This window comes from Salmo salar, unplaced genomic scaffold, assembly GCF_905237065.1.
Source record: "Salmo salar unplaced genomic scaffold, Ssal_v3.1, whole genome shotgun sequence".
NCBI classification, from domain to species: Eukaryota; Metazoa; Chordata; class Actinopteri; order Salmoniformes; family Salmonidae; genus Salmo; species Salmo salar.
Genome location: NW_025550565.1, coordinates 10,747 through 32,158, shown reverse-complemented (window position 1 = coordinate 32,158; position 21,412 = coordinate 10,747). Strand labels below are relative to the sequence as shown.

General features: G+C 43.2%; 2 protein-coding genes across 2 annotated transcripts; both read left to right on the top strand.

The window, feature by feature from the left end:
• Positions 1-514: 514 nt before the first annotated feature.
• On the top strand, positions 515-15,003 carry LOC106590830 (von Willebrand factor A domain-containing protein 7-like). The gene is made up of 13 exons (XM_045713876.1): positions 515-566; positions 815-1,005; positions 1,183-1,279; positions 5,151-5,344; positions 5,623-5,895; positions 6,068-6,164; positions 7,047-7,181; positions 7,714-7,900; positions 11,346-11,521; positions 13,781-13,893; positions 14,075-14,189; positions 14,370-14,582; positions 14,950-15,003. Exons 1-11 carry the CDS (start codon positions 530-532, stop codon positions 14,180-14,182), a joined length of 1,608 nt encoding a protein of 535 aa, XP_045569832.1. The 5' UTR covers positions 515-529; the 3' UTR covers positions 14,183-14,189; positions 14,370-14,582; positions 14,950-15,003.
• On the top strand, positions 14,454-21,170 carry LOC123739532 (von Willebrand factor A domain-containing protein 7). Its single transcript, XM_045713870.1, has 7 exons — positions 14,454-14,582; positions 14,950-15,082; positions 16,620-16,766; positions 17,052-17,155; positions 17,759-18,031; positions 19,102-19,395; positions 19,737-21,170. Exons 1-7 carry the CDS (start codon positions 14,454-14,456, stop codon positions 20,214-20,216), a joined length of 1,560 nt encoding a protein of 519 aa, XP_045569826.1. The 3' UTR covers positions 20,217-21,170.
• The last annotated feature ends 242 nt before the right edge of the window (positions 21,171-21,412 follow it).

The following is a 21,412-nucleotide window of genomic DNA, read 5'->3' as shown; positions in this document are numbered from 1 at the left end:
GGTCTTGACTCGCGGTTATCAAATCGTAGCATTCTTGAGAAAGTGTGAAATACGTTCAGTGGCATCGTGGCACGGAAAATCACCCTTCAATCTCTGCATCCCAGAGACTACATGTAGCCTCGCCTCGGGACCTATACACACCCACTAAGATTAGCAGCCCTATGTAGGCACGCAGGTCAATCTCATCCATCCTTTTCCAGTTGTCTCCATATTTACGGAAACCCTCCAAATGTGTCATCTTTGTACCCTGGTGATGTACAGCTTTCATTGAAATATGAACAAAGGCGATGTTTCACTTTTTCTAATGTTGGGGTCACTCTAGGAAAAGTCATCAAATTTCAAGTTGAAAAATATCATTTCGGGGGTTTTCTCTGCTGCTAAACCTAGTGGCGGTTCATTTTTTGCCCTTAAGACAACACAAGGGTTTAATCTGCTGAAAATGTATGGCAGGACCTGAAAATGGTTGTCTAGCATTGATCAACAACCGATTTGACAGAGCCTGAAGAATTTAGAAAAGAACAATGGGCAAATGTTGCACAATCCAGGGAAGAGACTTCACTCTGACGGTAAGTAAACTAAAGCCACGAAACGAAGTACATCAGACTGATATACAGTCGCTGTTTTATATTTATACTTTGTCATAGTAAAGAAAGTATTGGTGTTATGTTTTCTAATGTAGTACACTATATAGTAGAATAATTAATTAGTTATTAATGTGTGTGTGTGTGTGTGTGTGTGTGTGTGTGTGTGTGTGTGTGTGTGTGTGTGTGTGTGTGTGTGTGTGTGTGTGTGTGTGTGTGTGTGTGTGTGTCAGACGTCACCTGGAGAAATGCCAGAGTTGACTTCCGTCACATGTTCAATGGAGACTACCACTTTGATGGGGAGACATTCGTGGAGGGGCGGAAACTCATCACAGATGGTGTGAGCTCTGTCAAAGCCAGCATCAAGCGAGGGAACTTTGAGGCAGCAAGACAGAAGCTGGGAGACATTTTACACACCTTACAGGTGATTTAAATGATTTTCATTATCTCCTTACTCCACAAGACAAAGAGAGACATTGCTTTTGTTGAAATATTAGTTTTGCTAAAAGTATTTAAAAATGGTTTATTCTCATTAATAAATGAATAACATGGCATTTGTCATAACACTATTTTAAACAACTTGTCATTGTTATATTTTCAGGACTTCTACAGTCACAGTAACTGGATAGAACTGGGCAACAGATTTCCCAATTCCAATCTCATCAGATCAGACGTGTCGGACATCGGCCCTGTTGCAGGTATTACGAGGGTGTGCGTCTGGGTGTGTGTTAAAGACGGGAGTAGTTTGAAAATGGCTGAATGAGTTTGAAGATGACTAATTGCCAACTGAAACATGCAGGTTGATGTTCCTCTGAAGAGACCAGGGGTGTAACATTCAGGTTCGCCAACATTCCTTAAACATTCAACTGTTTTGTCAATAGGAGATTACCAAAGGGACTAGGGTGCAGAAGATGCCAAGATACATGCAGAAAGTGTTTACTCAACTCAGGACAACAAACTGATACAGACCAGTGCACTATACTGCTGAAAGAACAGCCACATGCCAATTGTTATAGTGTCTTTGTCCTGAATTGGAGGTTGACAAAACAGAGTCATGTTATGCTGTAAGGAAAATTACAAGTAATGTTATGTCAGAACTGACCTAAAGATATTGTATCTTAATTTGAACCAATTTCTCACAGCATGAAAATAATCCTGCAGCAACAGGAAATGTGGATTATAATTAATGACATTTGTTTGTAGGGGTTGATACATATTTCATAAGGGCAAATCAAGTCTGAGATTTAAAATTACAAACTTTAGAAGCCTTGAATACACTACAAGTTTGTATTTCCTGCTGTTCAGAAAAATTCCCGCAACAACAGGATGATCATATTAATGTACGGCATCTGTAGGACCATAATAGTAGTATACTGACTGGCAGAGAAGAAACATCAATGTAATAATATACAAGATCATGATGGCAGTTGTATGTCACTTTTCTGAGGAACCAGAACAATGAAACCGAAGATATTTCCACTGTAAAAAGATAACCTTCTAAAGCAACACGTGACAACAGTGAAAGGTTTCTTGTAAATCATGTTGGCACGGCACTTCCTGCTTCTCCAGCAGATTTGTAAGAATGTCTCACCCCATGTTCAAGAATGGCCTTTTCCCCTTTATTCTCTCAATTTCTGTAGAAACCTTAGAAAATATATATATATATTTATTTTTATATCAATTAGTATTTTTGAGTTTATTCCCAACATATATATATATGTTGGGAATAAAAAAAAGTTATAATCTTTGAAAATGATATCATGATTAGGATTAGTGGAGAAAATTCCTCATCAATCTACACACAACACCCCATAATGACAATTTTTTTTTTTTAATTTTGCAAATTTATTAATAAAAAAATGAATACCTTATTTACATAAGAATTCAGACCCTTTGTTACGAGACTCGAAATTGAGCTCAGGTGCATCCTGTTTCCATTGATTATAAACAGATATCATGTCAATGCAACAGGTGACAACAGTGAAAGTTTTCATGTAGATCATGGTTGCACGGCACTTCCTTGTTGTGTTGTATAAAGAGACCCATCATCTGTGTGAATCAGATCTCTTCATAGGAGACATACTTCTGATCCTGTGACATAACAAGGTAGGCACTGGTCAGTTTGTTGATCTTTGTAGTCAAATGTGCTGTTTGGTTGATAAGGGTGTGGGCAGTAGTTATGAAGGCTGGAAAGAAAAGGATAGGAGCACTGTGTGGGGTCTGGGTGTGACAGCTCAGGTGTCCTTGGAAACAGATATTGACTGATTGGAACACACTTAGAAGGTATACTTTGCTGCACAAATTAAATTTCACAAATGAAAGCTTATTAAGACTACTTCAGTGTATAAATGGATTTTACATTTTGCTAATATTTACAGTTTAAATGGGCTCATATTCTAATTACGTGTGTTATTTCAAGCTCTATTGAGGGAAAGTGAATTCATTGTATGTGATATATTAAATAATTAGAAGTTGTCAGACAGTTGTAAAAGTTCTATCTTGGTCCAGTTGATGTTACAAATGTTATTTTCTTCTAAATCACAACATAAAAAGCACTAAAGATATGATGGTGAAGGATTACCTAACAAACACAAGGCAGAAAACCAAAGACCTTGTATATATTTGATGCTTTCTGGATTAGTCTGACATTGTTCTTATTTTGGATGAATGTACGGAACACTACTGTATTATAATATTCATATTATAATTATATGTATATATATATATGTGTGTGTATATATAAACAACAAAATGTTGGAAAAGTCTAAGTCTATATATATAGTGCCTTCTAAGTATTTACACCCCTAGACTTTTCCAACATTTTGTTGTTACAAAGTGGGACAAGGTGGGATTAAAATGGATTCATAATTTTTTGTCAACGATCTACACAAAATACTCTGCCGTATCAAAGTGGAAGAAAAATTCTAGTATTTGTTTTAAAATAATGGTAAATAAAACACATATATATTGATTACATAAGTCCTCTAACATGTATTTAGAGTTTAAATGGGCTCATGTTCTAATGATGTGTGCAATTTCAAATTCTATTGAGGATAATTGAATTTGTTGTATCCCATGTATAAAATAATTACAAGTTGTCCGACAGTTATTTATTGTGAAAGTTAGAATATGTTGCTATTTACATGTTACGAACAACTTTGGCAGTGAAAGCAGCTGTGAGTCTTTCTGGGTAAATCTCTAAAAGCTATCCATGCCTGGATTATGCAATATTTGCCCATTTATTGTTTTCAAAATTCTTCAAGCTCTGTCAAATTGGTTGTTGATCATTGCTAGACAACCATTTTCAGGTCTTGCCATAGATTTTCAAGTAGATTTAAACCAAAACTGTACCTCGGCGACTCAGGAACATTCACGGTCTTCTTGGTAACCAACTCCAATGTAGATTTGGCCTTGTGTTTTAGGTTATTGTACTGTTGAAGGTGAATTCATCAGTGTCTGGTTGAAAGCAGACTCAACCAGGTTTTCTTTTAGGATTTTGTCTGTGTGTAGCTCCATTCTGTTTCTTTTTCATCCTGAAAACCTCCACAATCCTTAACGTTTACAGGCTTTCCCATAACATGATGCAGCCACCACTTTAATTGAAAATATGGAGAATGGTACCGTAATGTTTCTAGCAGACCACCATAGTCCCTGTGCCCAAGCTCACTAAGCATTACTCAGCAATGTGTTGTATTGGATTTGCCCCAAACAAAACACTGTATTCAGAACAAAAAGTTAATTGCTTTCTCACATTTTGTGCAGTATTACTTTAGTGCCTTTTTACAAACAGGATGCATGTTTTGGAGTATTTTTATTTTGTACAGGCTTCCTTCTTTTCACTCTGTCTATTAGGTTAGTATTGTGTAGTAACTACAATGTTGTTAATCCATCCTCCATTTTCTTCTGTCACAGCCATTAAACTCTGTAACTGTTTTTAAGTCACCATTGGTCTCATGGTGAAATCCTTCAGCAGTTTCCTTCCGCTCCGGCAACTGAGTTAGGACGGATGTCTGTATCTTTGTAGTGACTGGGTGTATTGATACACCATCCAAAGTGTAATTAATAACTTCACCATGCTTAAAAGGGATATTCAATGTCTACTTTTTTTTATGTATACCCGTCTACCAATAGATGCCCTTCTTTGCGAAGCATTTGAAAACCTCCCTGGTCCTTTGTGCTTGAATCTGTGTTTGAATCTCACTGCTCGACTGTGGGACCTTACCATTATCTATATGTGTGGGGTACAGAGATGAGGTAGTCATTCATAAATCATGTTAAACACTATTATTGCAACTTATGTGACTTGTTAAGCACATTCTTATTCCTGAACTTATTTAGGCTTGACCATAAAAAAGGGTTTGAATAATTATATGTTTCAAAAAATTTACTTTGACATTATGGGGAAATGTCTGTGTAGACCAGTGGCAACAAAATCTATTTTTATCCATTTATATTCAGGCTGTAAGAAAACAAAATGTGGTCAAGGGTTGTGAAAACTTTCTGAAGGAACTGTATGATTAAACTATAATATTATGATAAGTCATGTTGATTGTCCTCTCCCTCCCAAAGACAGGTTGATGATGTCATCAGTCCTGGCAGTAGTCTCTCTCCTCCTCCTGCAGACAGGGGTCCAGGGGTTCCTGGTACTCCTCTCAGGCAGCTCCATGGACCACCTGGAGATCACTAGGGAAGCCATCTTACAGACCACGGCAAAGGTGTGCAAGCAACTAGCCTCTGTTGAGGGAAGAGACTTCACTCTGCCGGTAAGTAAACTAAAGCCACAAAACTAAAGACTACATCAGACTCATGTACAGTCACTGTTTTATATTTATACTTTGTCTTAGTAAAGAAAGTATTGGTGTTGTGTTTTATAACGTAGTACAGTATATAGTATAGTGAAATAAATTGTTTTTATACCAATGTGTATTAAAGTGTGTGTGTGTGTGTGTGTGTGTGTGTGTGTGTGTGTGTGTGTGTGTGTGTGTGTGTGTGTGTGTGTGTGTGTGTGTGTGTGTGTGTGTGTGTGTGTGTGTGTGTGTAGCCTGGACCACTGACTGCAGAGTCTCTGGCTCTAGCCTGCTCCTCATCGGGGTCTGCTAAGAGTTTCCTGAGTGCCATATCAGACGTCACCTGGAGAAATGCTGGAGTTGACTTCCGTCACACGTCCGATGAAGAGTACCACTTTGATGGGGAGAGGTTCGTGGAGGGGCGGAAACTCATCACAGATGGTGTGAGCTCTGTCAAAGCCAGCATCAAGCAAGGGAACTTTGAGGCAGCAAGACAGAAGCTGGGAGACATTTTACACACCTTACAGGTGATTTAAATGATTTTCATTATTTCCTTACTCCACAAGACAAGAGACATTGCTTTTGCTGAAATATTTAGTTTTTAAAAAGCATTTAAAAACAGTTTTCTCATTAATAAACAAATAACATGGCATTTGTCATAACACTATTTTAAATAACTTGTCATTCATATATTTTCAGGACTTCTACAGTCACAGTAACTGGATAGAACTGGGCAACAGATTTCCCCATTCCAATCTTATCAGATCAGACTTGTCAGACATCGGCCCTGTTGCAGGTATTGTGAGGGCGTGCGTCTGGGTGTGTGTTAAAGAGGGGGAGAAGTTTGAAGATGGCTAATTGCCAACTAAAGCATGCAGGTTGATGTTCCTCTGAAGAGACCAGGGTGTAACATTCAGGTTCGCCAACGTTCCTTAAACATTCAACCATTTTGTCAATAGGAGATTACCAAAGGGACTAGGGTGCAGAGGATGCCAAGATAGATGCAGAAAGTGTTTAATTATCTCAGGACAACAAACTGATACAGACCAGTGCACTATACTGCTGAAAGAACAGCCACATGCCAATTGTTATAGGGTCTTTGTCCTGAATTGGTGGTTGACAAAACAGAGGTAATGTTATGCTGTAAGGAAAATTACATGTCTGTTGCTCATTATACAGAAACAACAGGATGCGGATCAAATATTGCCTTATGCAGTCACAACATACTGCCTTAGTAAAGGTGATGTAATGATGCCTTATGCAGTCACAACATACTGCCTTAGTAAAGGTGATGTAATGGTGCCTTATGCAGTCACAACATATTGCCCTAATAAAGGTGATGTAATGATGCCTTATGCAGTCACAACATACTGCCTTAGTAAAGGTGATGTAATGATGCCTTATGCAGTCACAACATACTGCCTTAGTAAAGGTGATGTAATGATGCCTTATGCAGTCACAGCATACTGCCTTAGTAAAGGTGATGTAATGATGCCTTATGCAGTCACAACATACTGCCTTAGTAGAGGTGATGTAATGATGCCTTATGCAGTCACAACATATTGCCCTAATAATGGTGATGTAGTGGTGTTTTACATCAAAAGTTGTTTTAGATCAAGTAGTGTTGTGTAGCAAAGTACCAGGATGTAGTTTATATTGTGAAACCTCTATCCACCAGATAAGAACACGCCCACATGTCGGAGCTGTGTCGGTAAAGACTGCCAGAACAACATCCTAGAAGACATCATCAGAGACAAGAAGCTGACCTCGGGATATTTTAGCCTTGAACCTTTTTTTTCCATCAAACCAAAAGGTAGAGTCAGTCACTAATCTCATTTTAATAAGGTGTGAACTGTGAATTGACCGGAGGTAGCATAGCAATAGCATATCAACCTAGTTTTATGTCTTTATGTGCTTTGGTCAAATGTGCTTTATACAGCTCCTCAACAGCTAAATGAGAAGTTAGCTAAAACACTTACAGAATAGACCTAAAGATGCCTTATCTTAATTTGACCCGGTTTCTCACAGCAGGAAAATAATCCTGCAGAAACAGGAAATGTGAATTATTATGTGGATTATAATTAATAAAATTATTTTGAAGGGGTTACGATGGGGTAAATCAAGTCTAAACTGGAAATTACAAACTTTAGAAGCTTTTTTAAATCTTGCATGGAAAAATCCTGTAACAACAAGATGATCAAATTAAGATACGGCATCTGTAGGACCAGGCTAGTAGCATACTGACTGACTGGCAGAGAAGAAACATCAATGTAATAACATACAAGATCCTGACAGCAGTTCTAAGTGACCATCATATTGTCCTGATAATCTCTATCCGTTGGCAGGGAAGTGCAGCCATGGGGGCTTATCGGACCAGACAAGCAGGCAGGAGCCTACAGGTGGGATCAACAAGGACTCACTTGAGTCCAGCCATGGCAACTGGCACACTGCAGCTGCAGAGGTGGCCGTGGCTGCAACCAGCCAGCTGCTGGAGGACATCAGAGGGGCTGCCGGGGACACAGACTTCCTACGGTGGGGAATTGTACTTGATCATATAAGCACTGTTGTGAAGGGTCATGGCATCCGGCTCAAAGGACCATGAACAAAAGGTCTAGGGTTGGAAGAAGGTGTGGCTTGTAAGATCTTTACAGTGCATTCAGAAAGTATTCAGACCCATTTACTTTTTCCACATTTTCTTACATTACAGCTTTATTCTCAAATTCAGAGACCTGTCCCGAAGCCACGCCTGCGTTGTCTTGGCTGTGTGCTTAGGGTCGTTGAACTGTTGGAAGGTGAACCTTCGCTCCAGTCTGAGGTCCTGAGCAGGTTTTCATCAAGGATCTCTCTTTACTTTGCTCTGTTCATCTTTCCCTCGATCCTGACTAGTCTCCCAGTCCCTGCTGCTGAAAAACTTCCCCCACAGCATGATGTTGCCACCACCATGCTTCACCGTAGGGATGGTGGCAGGTTTCCTCCAGACGTGACTTATGGCATTCAGGCTAAAGAGTTCAATTTTGGTTTCCTCAGACCAGAGCATCTTGTTTCTCATGGTCTCAGAGTTCTTTAGGTGCCTTTTGGCAAACTTCAAGCAGGATGTCATGTGCCTTTTGCTGAGGAGTGGCTTCCGTCTGGCCAATCTACCATAATATGCCATAATAGGCCAGATCGAGGAAGAGTCTTGGTGATTTCAAACTTCTTACTTTTGAATGATGGTGGCCATTGTGTTGTTGGGGACCTAGAGTGCTGCAGACATTTTTTGGTACCCTTCCCCCATATCTGTGCCTCGATACAATCCTGTCTTGGAGCTCTACGGACAATTCCTTAACCTCATGACTTGGTTTTTGCTCTGACATGCATTGTCAGCTGTGGGACCTTATATAGACAGGTTTGTGCCTTTCCAAATCATGTCCAATCAATTGAATTTACCACAGGTGGACTCCAATCAAGTTGTAGAAACAGCTCATGGATGATCAATGGAAACCGGATGCACCTGAGATCAATTTCGAGTCACATAGCAAAGGGTCTGAATATTTATGTAAATCAGGTTTTCTGATTTTTATTTTGAATACGTTTGCAAAAAAGACTAAAAAACCTGTTTTCACTGTAATTATGGGGTATTGTATGTAGATTGATGAGGGAAAACATGTATTTAATCAATTTTAGCATACGGCTGTAACATTACAAAATGTGGAAAATTGGAAGGGGTCTGAATACTTCCAAGTGCACTGTAGGTAGTTAAGATGGATGTGTTGAGTTGTTGCTTGTAAGACCTTGGAAATACACTACATGGCCAAAACTATGTGGACACTTGATCGTCAAACATCTCATTCCAAAATCATGGACATTAATATGGACTTAGTCCCCCCCTTTGCTTCTTTAGCCTCCACTCCTCTTTTACTTTTCCACTAGATTTTGTAACATTGCCTGCGGGACTTGTTTCCATTCAGCCACAAGAGCATTAGAGAGGTCGGGCACTGATGTTGGGCATTAAGTCTGGCTTGCAGTCGGCATTCCAATTAATCCCAAAGGTGGTCGATGGGGTTGAGGTCAGAGCTCTTTGCAGGCCAGTCAAGTTCTTCCACACCTAGTCCGAACCATGAAAAACTTTACAGTTGGCACTATGCATTGGAGCAAGTAGCGTTTTCCTAACATCCGCCAAACCCAGATTTGTCTGTCAGACTGCCAGGTGGTGAAACGTGATTCATAACTCCAGAGAATGCGTTTACACTGCTTCAGAGTCCATTGGCGGCGAGCTTTACACCACTCCAGCCGACGCTTGGCATTGCACATGGTGATCTTAGGCTTTTGTGTGGCTGTTCGACCATGTAAGCCCATTTCATGAAGCTCCCGACAAACAGTTCTTGTGCTGACGTTGCTTCCAGAGGCAGTTTGGAACTCAGTAGTGAGTGTTGCTTCTAGATGTTTCCACTTCACAATAATATCACTTACAGTTGACCAGGGCAGCTCTAGAAGGGCAGAAATGTGACTAATTGACTTGTTGGAAAGGTGGCATCCTATGACAGTGCCATGTTGAAAGTCACTGAGCTCTTCAGTACGAGCCATTCTATTGCCAATGTTTGTCTATGAAGATTGCGTGGCTGTGTACTCGATTTTATACAGGCTGACATAGTCGAATCCACTCATTTGAAGGGGTGTCCACATGCATTTGCCATGTAGTGTAGGATTGATGTGGATAACAAGTGTGTGCTTCAGGATGTGGTGGTCTGGAGATTTAATAAGGAAACTTTAGAAACACATAAAAGTGCAGACATGACAAAGCAGTGCCAGGTGACAATGGGGAATAGACTTAACATATAACATGTATAAACTAAGGTCACTGCTAGGATAAATACAACTAAGGGACATTATTATCAAACTGAGGACATGGATATACAAAGAGATATAACAAGTTAAAGGTAAAATAGTACACAGCGATTCCATAACCTCCAAACAACCAAATGTGCTCTATTTATCTGTGTGTGCAATAAAATCAAGCATTTGATTCCTGCTCATTCCTCTAACATCCTGACCGATGTACCATAGCGGTATTAACAGTCCCGAACCGAACTTTACAGTCCACCCTAGGCTAGTTATTTTCTTCATGGCCCTTCGAGCCGGATAAGACTGCTGCCATGAAACCAGACAACCTACCAGAAGAAGGTGCAGGGGTCATCCCCAAACGCCTTCAAAACACACACAGAACACAGGCAGAACTCTTCAGCCCCTTTCAATACCAGCTCCTCCTAGAGATGTTAAAAGACATCAACAACCAACCAGACAATACAGACAAACAACATAAGCTCCCATCCCGTGGCGACCTCCTGGAGCAGCTGGTACAGCAGACATCACCTCCATCAAGCTCCCATCACATTCAGCCTCAGCCTTTGGTTATTCTACAACCTCCAGGCCCTTCTCCTGTGGCAAGCGGGCCACCAACTCCAGGTCTACCCTCTAAAGTGGCCACTGTGCCACACCAGGGTCTTTCTCCTCCAGTGGTCAGCGTTCCACCCCATGGGCTTCCCTCACCAGTGGTCAGTGTGCAACTTCCGGGCCTTCTCTCTCAAGTGGTCAGCGAGCCACACCCGTGCCTTTCCTCTTGTGTGACCAGCGTGCCATGCCCTTCGGGTACCTCTCCTGTGGCAAGTGTGCAACCTCCAAGATGCCGCCTGGTGGCCAGCATTCCAACCCCATGCCTTCTGGTCGGCAAGACAAACCCAAACCCTTCGCCTTCCTCCTTCTCTGACCTTTGGAGAATGCCGTCCTCCGCTGGAACCTCCACCCTTGATCTTCCGTGGGACAGCCAGGGCCCATCGACCAAAAAGTCCTGAACCTAACTTACAGTCCATCCTAGCCCTAGTCCTTTTCTTCAAGCACATTTATCTGCCTCTGCCCTGTTGCACATGTGCAACAACTTTTGCACTGCACAACACATAAAGAGATTCCTCTCTCGCACTCCTTCTTTCTCTCACTCTCTCAGGATGATGGGGATCTCTAGGAATGGATCTAGAGTTCTGTGTTTTGTGATCGACACCACCGGCAGCATGTCGGACGACATCGCAGCAGTAAGGGAGACGACGTCGCTCATCATCGACAGCAAGAGAGGAACGCCAGACGAACCCTCAGCCTACATCTTGGTCCCCTTCAATGACCCAGGTGAGAGATGGGATGCACTCCGAATGGTATCATGTACCCTATGGGCCCTGATCCAAAGTAGTGCACAATGTGGAGAGCAGGGTGTGATTTGGGATGCAGACATGATGCAACCTGGCTGACAATCCCTGGAATCGGACACTCGAATAACAAAAAAATATGGTAATGTTTACATGACTTATTTTATTGATTTTCTACTGTTTTAAAAATCAGAAGACAGCCATCCAGACCTTCCTAGGACCGTGTAAATGTCCTCTGTTGAATAAATGTGTATTTGCCTCCCTCTGGTGGTTCGGCTGCATCATTACATCCATGTATTTCACTTCACTGCAACGTTATGTCAAAGGGGCGGTCCTTCGAAAAACATTTATCCAACTGGACTGCTTCACCGCACGGACATGGCAATGCAATCGCTGATTTTTGTCTCAAGCAGGCGGATCTAAAATCTCATAGCTCTATGATAAAAAAATGTGACCTACACACTTCCTTAACCTCTCTGGGCCAGTGGGACGCTTGCGTCCCACCTACTCAACAGCCAGTGTAATCCCGTGGCGCGATATTCAAATACCTTAGAAATGCTATTACTTCAATTTCTCAAACATATGACTATTTTACACCATTTTAAAGACAAGACTCTCCTTTATCTAACCACACTGTCCGATTTCAAAAAGGCTTTACAACGAAAGCAAAACATTAGATTATGTCAGCAGAGTACCCAGCCAGAAATAATTAGACACCCATTTTTCAAGCTAGCATATAATGTCACATAAACCCAAACCACAGCTAAATGCAGCACTAACCTTTGATGATCCTCATCAGATGACAATCCTAGGACATTATGTTATACAATACATGCATGTTTTGTTCAATCAAGTTCATATTTATATAAAAAACAGCTTTTTACATTAGCATGTGACTAGCATTCCCACCGAACACTTCCGGTGAATTTACTAAATTACTCACGATAAACGTTCACAAAAAACATAACAATTATTTTAAGAATTATAGATACAGAACTCCTTTATGCACTCGCTATGTCCGATTTTAAAATAGCTTTTCGGTGAAAGCACATTTTGCAATATTCTGAGTAGATAGCCCGGCCATCACAGGCTAGCAATTTTGACACCCACCAAGTGTGGTACTCACCAAACTCCGATTTACTATTAGAAAAGTTTGATTACCTTTGCTGTTCTTCGTCAGAATGCACTCCCAGGACTTCTACTTCAATAACAAATGTTGGTTTGGTTCCAAATAATCCATAGTTATATCCAAATAGCGGCGTTTTGTTCATGCGTTCAAGACACTATCTGAAGGGTAAAGAAGGGTGACGGGCCCGACGCGTTTCGTGACAAAAAAATTCAAAATATTCCATTACCGTACTTCGAAGCATGTCAAACGCTGTTTAAAATCAATTTTTATGCTATTTTTCTCGCAAAAAAAAGCGATAATATTCCGACCGGGAGTCGTTTTTTTCGTTCAAAGAGAGAGAAAGTAAACATGGTGTCGGCTCGTGCACGCGCCTCCAGTCTCATTGTCCTCAGATCGACCATTATCCAAATGCGCTAATGTTTTTCAGCCAGGGCCTGCAAAGCCACCATTCATCGTTCTGGCGCCTTCTGAGAGCCTATGGGAGCTTAGAAAATGTCACGTTATGCCAGAGATCCCCTGTTTTGGTTAGAGATGATCAAGAAGGCCAATAAATAGTCAGAGAGAGCGCTTCCTGTTTGGAATCTTCTCAGGTTTTGGCCTGCCAAATGAGTTCTGTTATACTCACAGACACCATTCAAACAGTTTTAGAAACTTTAGGGTGTTTTCTATCCAAATCAAACAATTATATGCATATTCTAGTTTCTGGGCAGGAGTAGTAACCAGATTAAATCGGGTACATTTTTTATCCGGCCGTGCAAATACTGCCCCCTATCCTCAACAGGTTAAACCTAAAACAGGTAAGGAAGTAATTTTCTGTGGAAGTCAAACATTTGTTTTACATCAGAGGCAGACACATTGCATATGTTCAGAACAACAAAATGGAGCCCTTTACCTAGCCCTTCTCCCCTTGTCTGTAGGAGGGACGCATGCTGCTTAAATGGGCCAAATAATGATTTAGACGTTCACAAATGTAACAGATTTTGACTATCGCTAACGTCATGATATGTTTGCTAATACATAAGGTTAAATAGTTTGAAAAGGCTTATACGCGCATGACATGGATAACGCATATGACATGGACCTTGTCCTATCCTATTATTTTTGTGCCACAAGACTTTGGGCCCCTGATGCGGACCACGGACCCAGATGTCTTTAAGGCCCAGATCAATGCACTGAGTGCTGATGGAGGAGGGGATTTCCCAGAGATGAGTCTATCAGGACTTCAGGTACAGTGACTGACAAACCTGTAGTGTTGGACAGGCATGTACAACCCAAATAAGACTGTATATAACTGTTATGAATTTGTATTTTTGAATTTGCCTTCCAGCTGCCAGTTCAACACAGAATGCATTCCCAATACATTCTAGTGGTGTGCTAGTGTGACTGTGTCCCCTGTGCTTTCTACAGGTGGCTTTAACTGGTGCACCCCCTCTTCAGAGATCTTCCTTTTCACCGATGCCCCGCAAAAGACTTGAACCTAATGGGCACGGTGATCGCTCTCATAGAACGCACTAAGTCAGTGGTGAGTAGCTGGGCCTTGTTATACTTTATGTCACAAGCAACATTAACCGGCAATATTTACATTTTCCTCTGTCTTTTCCATTGCCTTTGGACTTATTGACCTTCACAATCGTAGAGAGATCATCAAATTCCTTTACTTTTCACTATATATCCTCTCTCTCTTCCCCCGCCCCGCCCCCAGGTGTCCTTCTTCCTAACTGGCTCTTTGGGGCTCCGTCGTAGGAGGGCTAGTGACCAGGGCCAAGGACAGGTCCAGCACAGTCGGATGGTAGAGTCAGACTCCCAGCTCTACATGGAGCTGTCCCAGGCCTCAGGTGGCCAGGCCATACAGGTCACCAAGACAGAATTGCCCAAGGCCACCAGCATCATTGTGGAATCCTCCAGCTCTTCATTGGTAACCTTGACACCAATAGTAAACATTAGGGTAACGCTAGGTCCACAATGTGAAGGTTGGGACAAGAGAGTTCTAATATCCCATAACTCTTTGCATAAATGTGGAACAATTCTAAACAAGGTATCAGCACTGGTCCAATGATTTTATTTATTTTCAAAAGTTTTCACTCGTTTATTAAGACGTTGTCCCAACCTTGTGATGTTGGACCGAGCCTAGCCCCAATGGCCATGTTCCAAGACGAGGCTTCTGTAGTGCAGCAACATGTCACCCTGGGAGAGTTGCTTCTGAAAGATGCATCTGCCATTTTTCACCCACCATCTCTCTTTCTCTCTCTCTACTCCTCTCCTTCTTTCTTTCTTTCTTTCAGGTGACCATTCTACAGGCTGTGCGGAGTCCAGGAAGGGCTGATAATTTCTCCTTCACTGTAGATGAGTCTGTGAGAAACCTGACTGCTTATGTTACAGGAAGCTCCCTCTCCTTCACTCTCACCAGCCCCTCAGGTATTCCACAGATTTTTCATTTATCATTTTTATTTAACCAGGGGAGTCTCATTGACATTAAAATCTCTCATCACAAAGTCTCTGTTGTAAAATTGGTCTTCGGATTTCAATAGGACTTCCTGGATATATGTAAACCGGGTCTCTCCAACCCTTTTCCTGGAGAGACATCCTATTGCAGGTTTTAACTCCAACCCTGTTCCTGGAGAGCTACCCTCCTGTAGGTTTTAACTCCAACACTGTTCCTGGAGAGATTCCCTCCTGTAGGTTTTAACTCCAACCCTATTCCTGGAGAGCTACCCTTCTGTAGGTTTTAACTCCAACCCTGTTCCTGGAGAGCTACCCTCCTGTAGGTTTTAACTCCAACTCTGTTCCTGGAGAGATACCCTCCTGTAGGTTTTAACTCCAACCCTTTTCCTGGAGAGATACCCTCCTGTCGGTTTTAACTCCAACCCTGTTCCTGGAGAGCTACCCTCCTGTAGGTTTTAACTCCAACCCTGTTCCTGGAGAGATACCCTCCTGTAGGTTTTAACTCCAACCCTGTTCCTGGAGAGATACCCTTCTGTAGGTTTTAACTCCAACCCTATTCCTGGAGAGCTACCCTTCTGTAGGTTTTAACTCCAACCCTGTTCCTGGAGAGCTACCCTCCTGTAGGTTTTAACTCCAACTCTGTTCCTGAAGAGATACCCTCCTGTAGGTTTTAACTCCAACCCTGTTCCTGGAGAGATACCCTCCTGTAGGTTTTAACTCCAACCCTGTTCCTGGAGAGCTACCCTCCAGTAGGTTTTAACTCCAACCCTGTTCCTGGAGAGATTCCATCCTGTAGGTTTTAACTCCAACCCTATTCCTGGAGAGCTACCCTTCTGTAGGTTTTAACTCCAACCCTGTTCCTGGAGAGCTACCCTCCTGTAGGTTTTAACTCCAACTCTGTTCCTGAAGAGATACCCTCCTGTAGGTTTTAACTCCAACCCTTTTCTTGGAGAGATACCCTCCTGTCGGTTTTAACTCCAACCCTGTTCCTGGAGAGCTACCCTCCTGTAGGTTTTAACTCCAACCCTGTTCCTGGAGAGATACCCTCCTGTAGGTTTTAACTCCAACCCTGTTCCTGGAGAGATACCCTCCTGTCGGTTTTAACTCCAACCCTGTTCCTGGAGAGATACCCTCCAGTAGGTTTTAACTCCAACCCTGTTCCTGGAGAGCTACCCTCCTGTAGGTTTTAACTCCAACCCTGTTCCTGGAGAGATACCCTCCTGTAGGTTTTAACTCCAACCCTGTTCCTGGAGAGATACCCTCCTGTAGGTTTTAACTCCAACCCTGTTCCTGGAGAGATACCCTCCTGTCGGTTTTAACTCCAACCCTGTTCCTGGAGAGATACCCTCCAGTAGGTTTTAACTCCAACCCTGTTCCTGGAGAGCTACCCTCCTGGTATTAAGAAATCACGAACATGCACTCTGTTCAAATCATTAGACATTTATTTCTGTTGTAGCTTGGGGCAAATTCCCACCTCTGTTGCTATGGTTATGGTGATGTCATCCCACAGGTGTGTCCCAGAGTAGCGGGGAGGTAAATGGGTCTCTGGCAACGATTAAAACCGTGGGGAACTTCCTCACACTGGGGCTGGACAGCCAAGCGGGATTATGGGAAATCAGTGTGTCGTCAACTGTGCCCTACTCACTGAAGGTCGTAGGTGAGTGCGACAACGTTGGCTTTTCTGGAGGGCATATTACATAGAAATTAGGCAAGTGAGCAACCATTTGTAATAGTGTGCTGAACAGTGTGTTAACATTGTATTTAGGTTGGCAGGTGAAGTGTGTGGGTAACACATTGTTACGGAGTACCTACAACTGTTTGCGCCTTGCACAATTTCAGAGATTTTTCAAATAAACTCTATAATTCTTTATTAACAACTGTTGAGCGTATGCTTTTATTCCATGTTCAGAGGTCAAAGAGCTCTTTGACTTTCTCTTTCCAGGTCAGAGCGCCATCGACTTCCTGTTTGACTTTGTGGAGGTGTCCCAGGGACCTCATCCAGCCTTTGCTGTTTTAGAGTCCCGTCCTCAAGCTGGTGAGTGTCACGTTCGTCTAAAGGAGTAGACCAAGGCGCAGCGTACTTAGAGTTCCACATGTTTAATAAATATGAAAACTCACCAAAACAATACAGAAGAAAACGAAGCGTGACTTTCTGGGCTGCTCACAGGCAGCTACACAAACACAAGATCCCACAAAGCACAGGTGGGGAAAAGGCTGCCTAAGTATGATTCCTAATCAGAGACAACGATAGACAGCTGTCTCTGATTAGGAACCATACTCGGCCCAAAACAAAGAAATACAAAAACATAGAAAAAGGAACATAGAACGCCCACCCTAGTCACACCCTGGCCTAACCAAAATAGAGAACAAAACCCTCTCTATGGCCAGGGCGTGACAGTGAGTCAGGATTTAAACAAACAGTTTGTTACCAGTTAGAGCACAGTGACGCAGGGTGGATATTTACAGGGGCACCAAAATGCTGTCTATGTAGATCAGTTCCTCCATCGTGGTTCCTAACATTGACGTTGATTTAACACTCCTAACTTTTTGGTTCTTTACTTACAAGTTTCTATCGCAGCCTTTAAGTATAATGTGATTTGCTACTTATACATTAGCTACCTCCTAAACTCCACATTTCTCCGCCCCTAGGCGTGTAATGCCACCCTGCTGGTGTCAGTGACGGGGAGTGAATCTGTGAGTCTGACGGAGGTGGCCCTGGTTGAGGCCTCGGGGTCAGGGGAGGTCAGTGGAACCTTGGAATCAGTCGGCAGCGGAGACTTCCTGGTTACCATGGACAGAATCCCGGATGGGGAGTTTGTTGTGCGTCTGAGAGGAGAGAACAGCGCCACCACCAGGGCATTACCAGACAGCTTCCAGAGACAGTCCTCCACCCGCCTCAGAGCCTCCACTGTTATGGTGACGGTGAGTGCCAAGGTCAAATGTCAAGAATCAGAGTTGTTGAAGTTGCTCCTTGACACTGGGTCTGGTAATTTTTTCATTTTACCCTGTGATGGTTAGTGTTGGGAGGTATCCTGGGGAAACTTGTAGCCTACCAATACTGGGTAGTGAGTACACAAAAATCTATGTTATTAGCTGTGTTATGTCTGATTTCAGGCTGAGGCAGAACATTCTGTTGTCTTCTGTCTGGTTTCAGGCTGAGGCAGAATGTTCTGCTGTGTTATGTCTGATTTCAGGCTGAGGCAGAACATTCTGTTGTCTTCTGTCTGGTTTCAGGCTGAGGCTGAACGTTCTGTTGGGTTCTGTCTAGTTTCAAGCTGAGGCAGACTGTTTTGCTGTGTTCTGTCTGGTTTTCAGGCTAAGGCAGACTTTTCTGTTGTGTTCTAAGGCAGAAAGTTCTGTGGGAGGAAGGTAGCCTAGTGGTTAGAGTGTTGGGCCAGTAACCGGAAGGTTGCTGGATTAAATCCCCAAGGTAAAAATCAATCATTTTCCCCCCTGAGCAAGGCAGTTAACCCGCTGTTCCCTGGGCGCCGAAGACGTGGATGTCGATTATGGCAGCCCCCCCGCACCTCTCTGGTTCAGAGGGGTTGGCTTAAATGTGGAAGACACATTTCAGTTGAATGCATTCAGTTGTACAATTGACTAGGTATCCCCCTTTCCCTGTCTGCTTTCAGGCTGAGGCTGAACGTTCTGTTGTGTTCTGCCTGGCTTCAGGCTGAGGAAGAACGTTCTGTTGTGTTCTGTCTGGTTTCAGGCTGAGGCTGAACGTTCTGTTGTGTTCTGTCTGGTTTCAGGCTGAGGCTGAACGTTCTGTTGTGTTCTGTCTGGTTTCAGGCTGAGGCTGAACGTTCTGTTGTGTTCTGTCTGGTTTCAGGCTGAGGCTGAACTTTCTGTTGTGTTCTGTCTGGTTTCAGGCTGAGGCTGAACGTTCTGTTGTGTTCTGTCTGGTTTCAGGCTGAGGCTGAACGTTCTGTTGTGTTCTGTCTGGTTTCAGGCTGAGGCTGAACGTTCTGTTGTGTTCTGTCTGGTTTCAGGCTAAGGCAGAAAGTGACCTGGAGCCTGGAACACCCTTTTCAGTCCTGTTCACTGTGACAACCAACGGGACAGGCGGATCCTTCACCATCCGGGCCACAAATGACCGGGGCTTCCCCTCCTCTTCCCCTACAACCCTGACGCTAGTGACCGGGGTCAGTGCCAACGGTACAGTGACCCTCACGGCCCCCGCCAACACCGTGTCGGGCACGGACGTCACCCTGACCATCGAGGCTGAGTCTCCCGGGGCCACCGACACCAACTACGCCGTCCTGCGCCTCTCCGTTGTTTCACCGGTAACTCTGAGGAACACAGGGTGTTTAGTTTCTGTGTTGGCCTGCTTTTCTTTTTTCTCTGTTCTGGGTGAACAGGTAGAATTACAGTAGCCTGGTCCCAGATCTTTTTGTGCCAACATTCCATTCCTTGTCATGACATGCAGTAGCAGGGAGTGGAATGATGGCACAAACAGACTGGTACCCAGGCTAGAATGACATAAGGGATTAAAAGGAAAACTCATGTCTTTCCTCCAAGGTTAGTGTCTTTTTAAATGTATCAGACCCCAGGTAGACTAGCTAACGTCATGGCGTCAGCTAATGGGGATCCTAATAAAAATGTAATTCTTTCCCCTCCCCTGCAGGTGACAGATTTCAGCCGTCCGGTGTGCGATGTGGTCAGCGTAACAGCCAATTGTTCTGACGACTGCAGCCTGTCCATGTGGGAGCTCTCTGCCAACCTGACGGACGGCAATGGGACGGGCATCGAGCGCGTCACCCTGCGCCAGGGCAACGGAACCCTCAACACCACCACCACGGTGGAGGGTGCGGGGAATATGACCGTGACTCTGGCAGCCTACAGCGCCTCCTGCTGTTCCCCGGAGGTAGAGCTGGTGGCGGTGGATGGCGCAGGGAACGTGGGGACCTGTTTCAGGTCCATCAGAGTGACAGTGGATACCACTGTCCAGCCACCAGTCACCAATGTCATCACTGAGAACAGCATCACCGTGACTCCACCTATAGTTACCACCACCACCGCCGCGAGCAGGGGCCATCCTCTATCCCTCTCCTCGTATCTCTGTTCCATCATGTTGGTCTCTGTCACACTCGTTCTGAGCCGCTAGGTAGCTCATTTCACTTCTGGTCTTGAAAGATGTTTAATCAAATTCAATAGTTTCTCTGTTATAATACTGTCTGTTAAGTTCCCATTATTATGTCAAGTCCAATAATACATGCCATTTAGCTGATGTGTTTAACCAAAGTGACTGACATTAATGCGTGCATACATTTTATGTAAAGGTGGCCCTGGGAATTGAACCCACTATCCTGGCATTGCAAGCGCCATGCTCTACCAACTGAGCTACAGAGGTCTAAGGCCATGCGGCTTAGTGTCTTTTCGATGGACCTCATGTCATCTGGCTAGTGTACCAAAACAAAGTGCCAAGGCAGTCTCTAAAAGGCATCCTGCAGGGACGGGGGCTTATATATATATATATATATAGGACAATATATATATATATATAGGACAAAACACACATCACGACAAGACAGACAACACTACATAAGAGAGACCTAAGACAACAACATAGCAAGGCAGCAACACATGACAACACAACATGGTAGCAACACAACATGGCAACCGCAAAACATGGTAGCAGCACAAAGGGCAAGAAGGTAGACAGAACAATACATCAGGCAAAGCAGCCACAACTGTCAGTAAGAGTGTCCATGATTAAGTCTTTGAATGAAGAGATTGAGATAAAACTGTCCAGTTTGAGTGTTAGTTGCAGCTCGTTCCAGTCGCTAGCTGCAGCGAAATGCATATGGTATTGATAAGTAATCATAAATAATCATAATGTATGTTGATATCACTGTAATTTCTTATTGGTCTATAGCAATAAAGGCTGGCATTATTAGGTATCAATAAGACACTCTACTTCCTGATGTTCTCTGCTTAGTTATTCATGTCACTTGTATGACCTGTTGTCTGTAAATATTGATTGTCTTTTGTAACGTCAGTCCTCGATAATGTGAGACATATTCCTCCAAAGGCCAATAAAGTGAACTGAAGAAGTAAACAAATCGTTTTAATTGGACCTTAAACTTTATAGACCTTCTAATTTGTGTGAACTATCCCTTCAGTGTAATTGCAGCAAGTGGCAAGTGTTGCGTTTTGTCGCCCTCTACCGGCACTACGTGTAGGTGCATGCAGTACATCTCAGCACAACACTGGTCTGGAGAAGCACCCAGCCGTCGAGCCGAAGGACGACAGATAGGTTGTGACGGAGTGGCAGTTTCCGTTGTGCCATAGACTGACCGA

Excerpts from the sequence above, each read along its gene's own strand:
- LOC106590830 (XM_045713876.1), top strand. The coding sequence starts at position 530 with ATGTTGCACAATCCAGGGAAGAGACTTCACTCTGACG. Across the intron at positions 567-814 it reads GAAGAGACTTCACTCTGACG|ACGTCACCTGGAGAAATGCC; the intron begins GTAAGTAAACTA and ends TGTGTGTGTCAG. Across the intron at positions 11,522-13,780 it reads GGTCCCCTTCAATGACCCAG|ACTTTGGGCCCCTGATGCGG; the intron begins GTGAGAGATGGG and ends TTGTGCCACAAG.
- LOC123739532 (XM_045713870.1), top strand. The coding sequence starts at position 14,454 with ATGGTAGAGTCAGACTCCCAGCTCTACATGGAGCTGTCCCAGGCCTCA. Across the intron at positions 15,083-16,619 it reads CACTCTCACCAGCCCCTCAG|GTGTGTCCCAGAGTAGCGGG; the intron begins GTATTCCACAGA and ends GTCATCCCACAG. Across the intron at positions 19,396-19,736 it reads GCCTCTCCGTTGTTTCACCG|GTGACAGATTTCAGCCGTCC; the intron begins GTAACTCTGAGG and ends CCTCCCCTGCAG.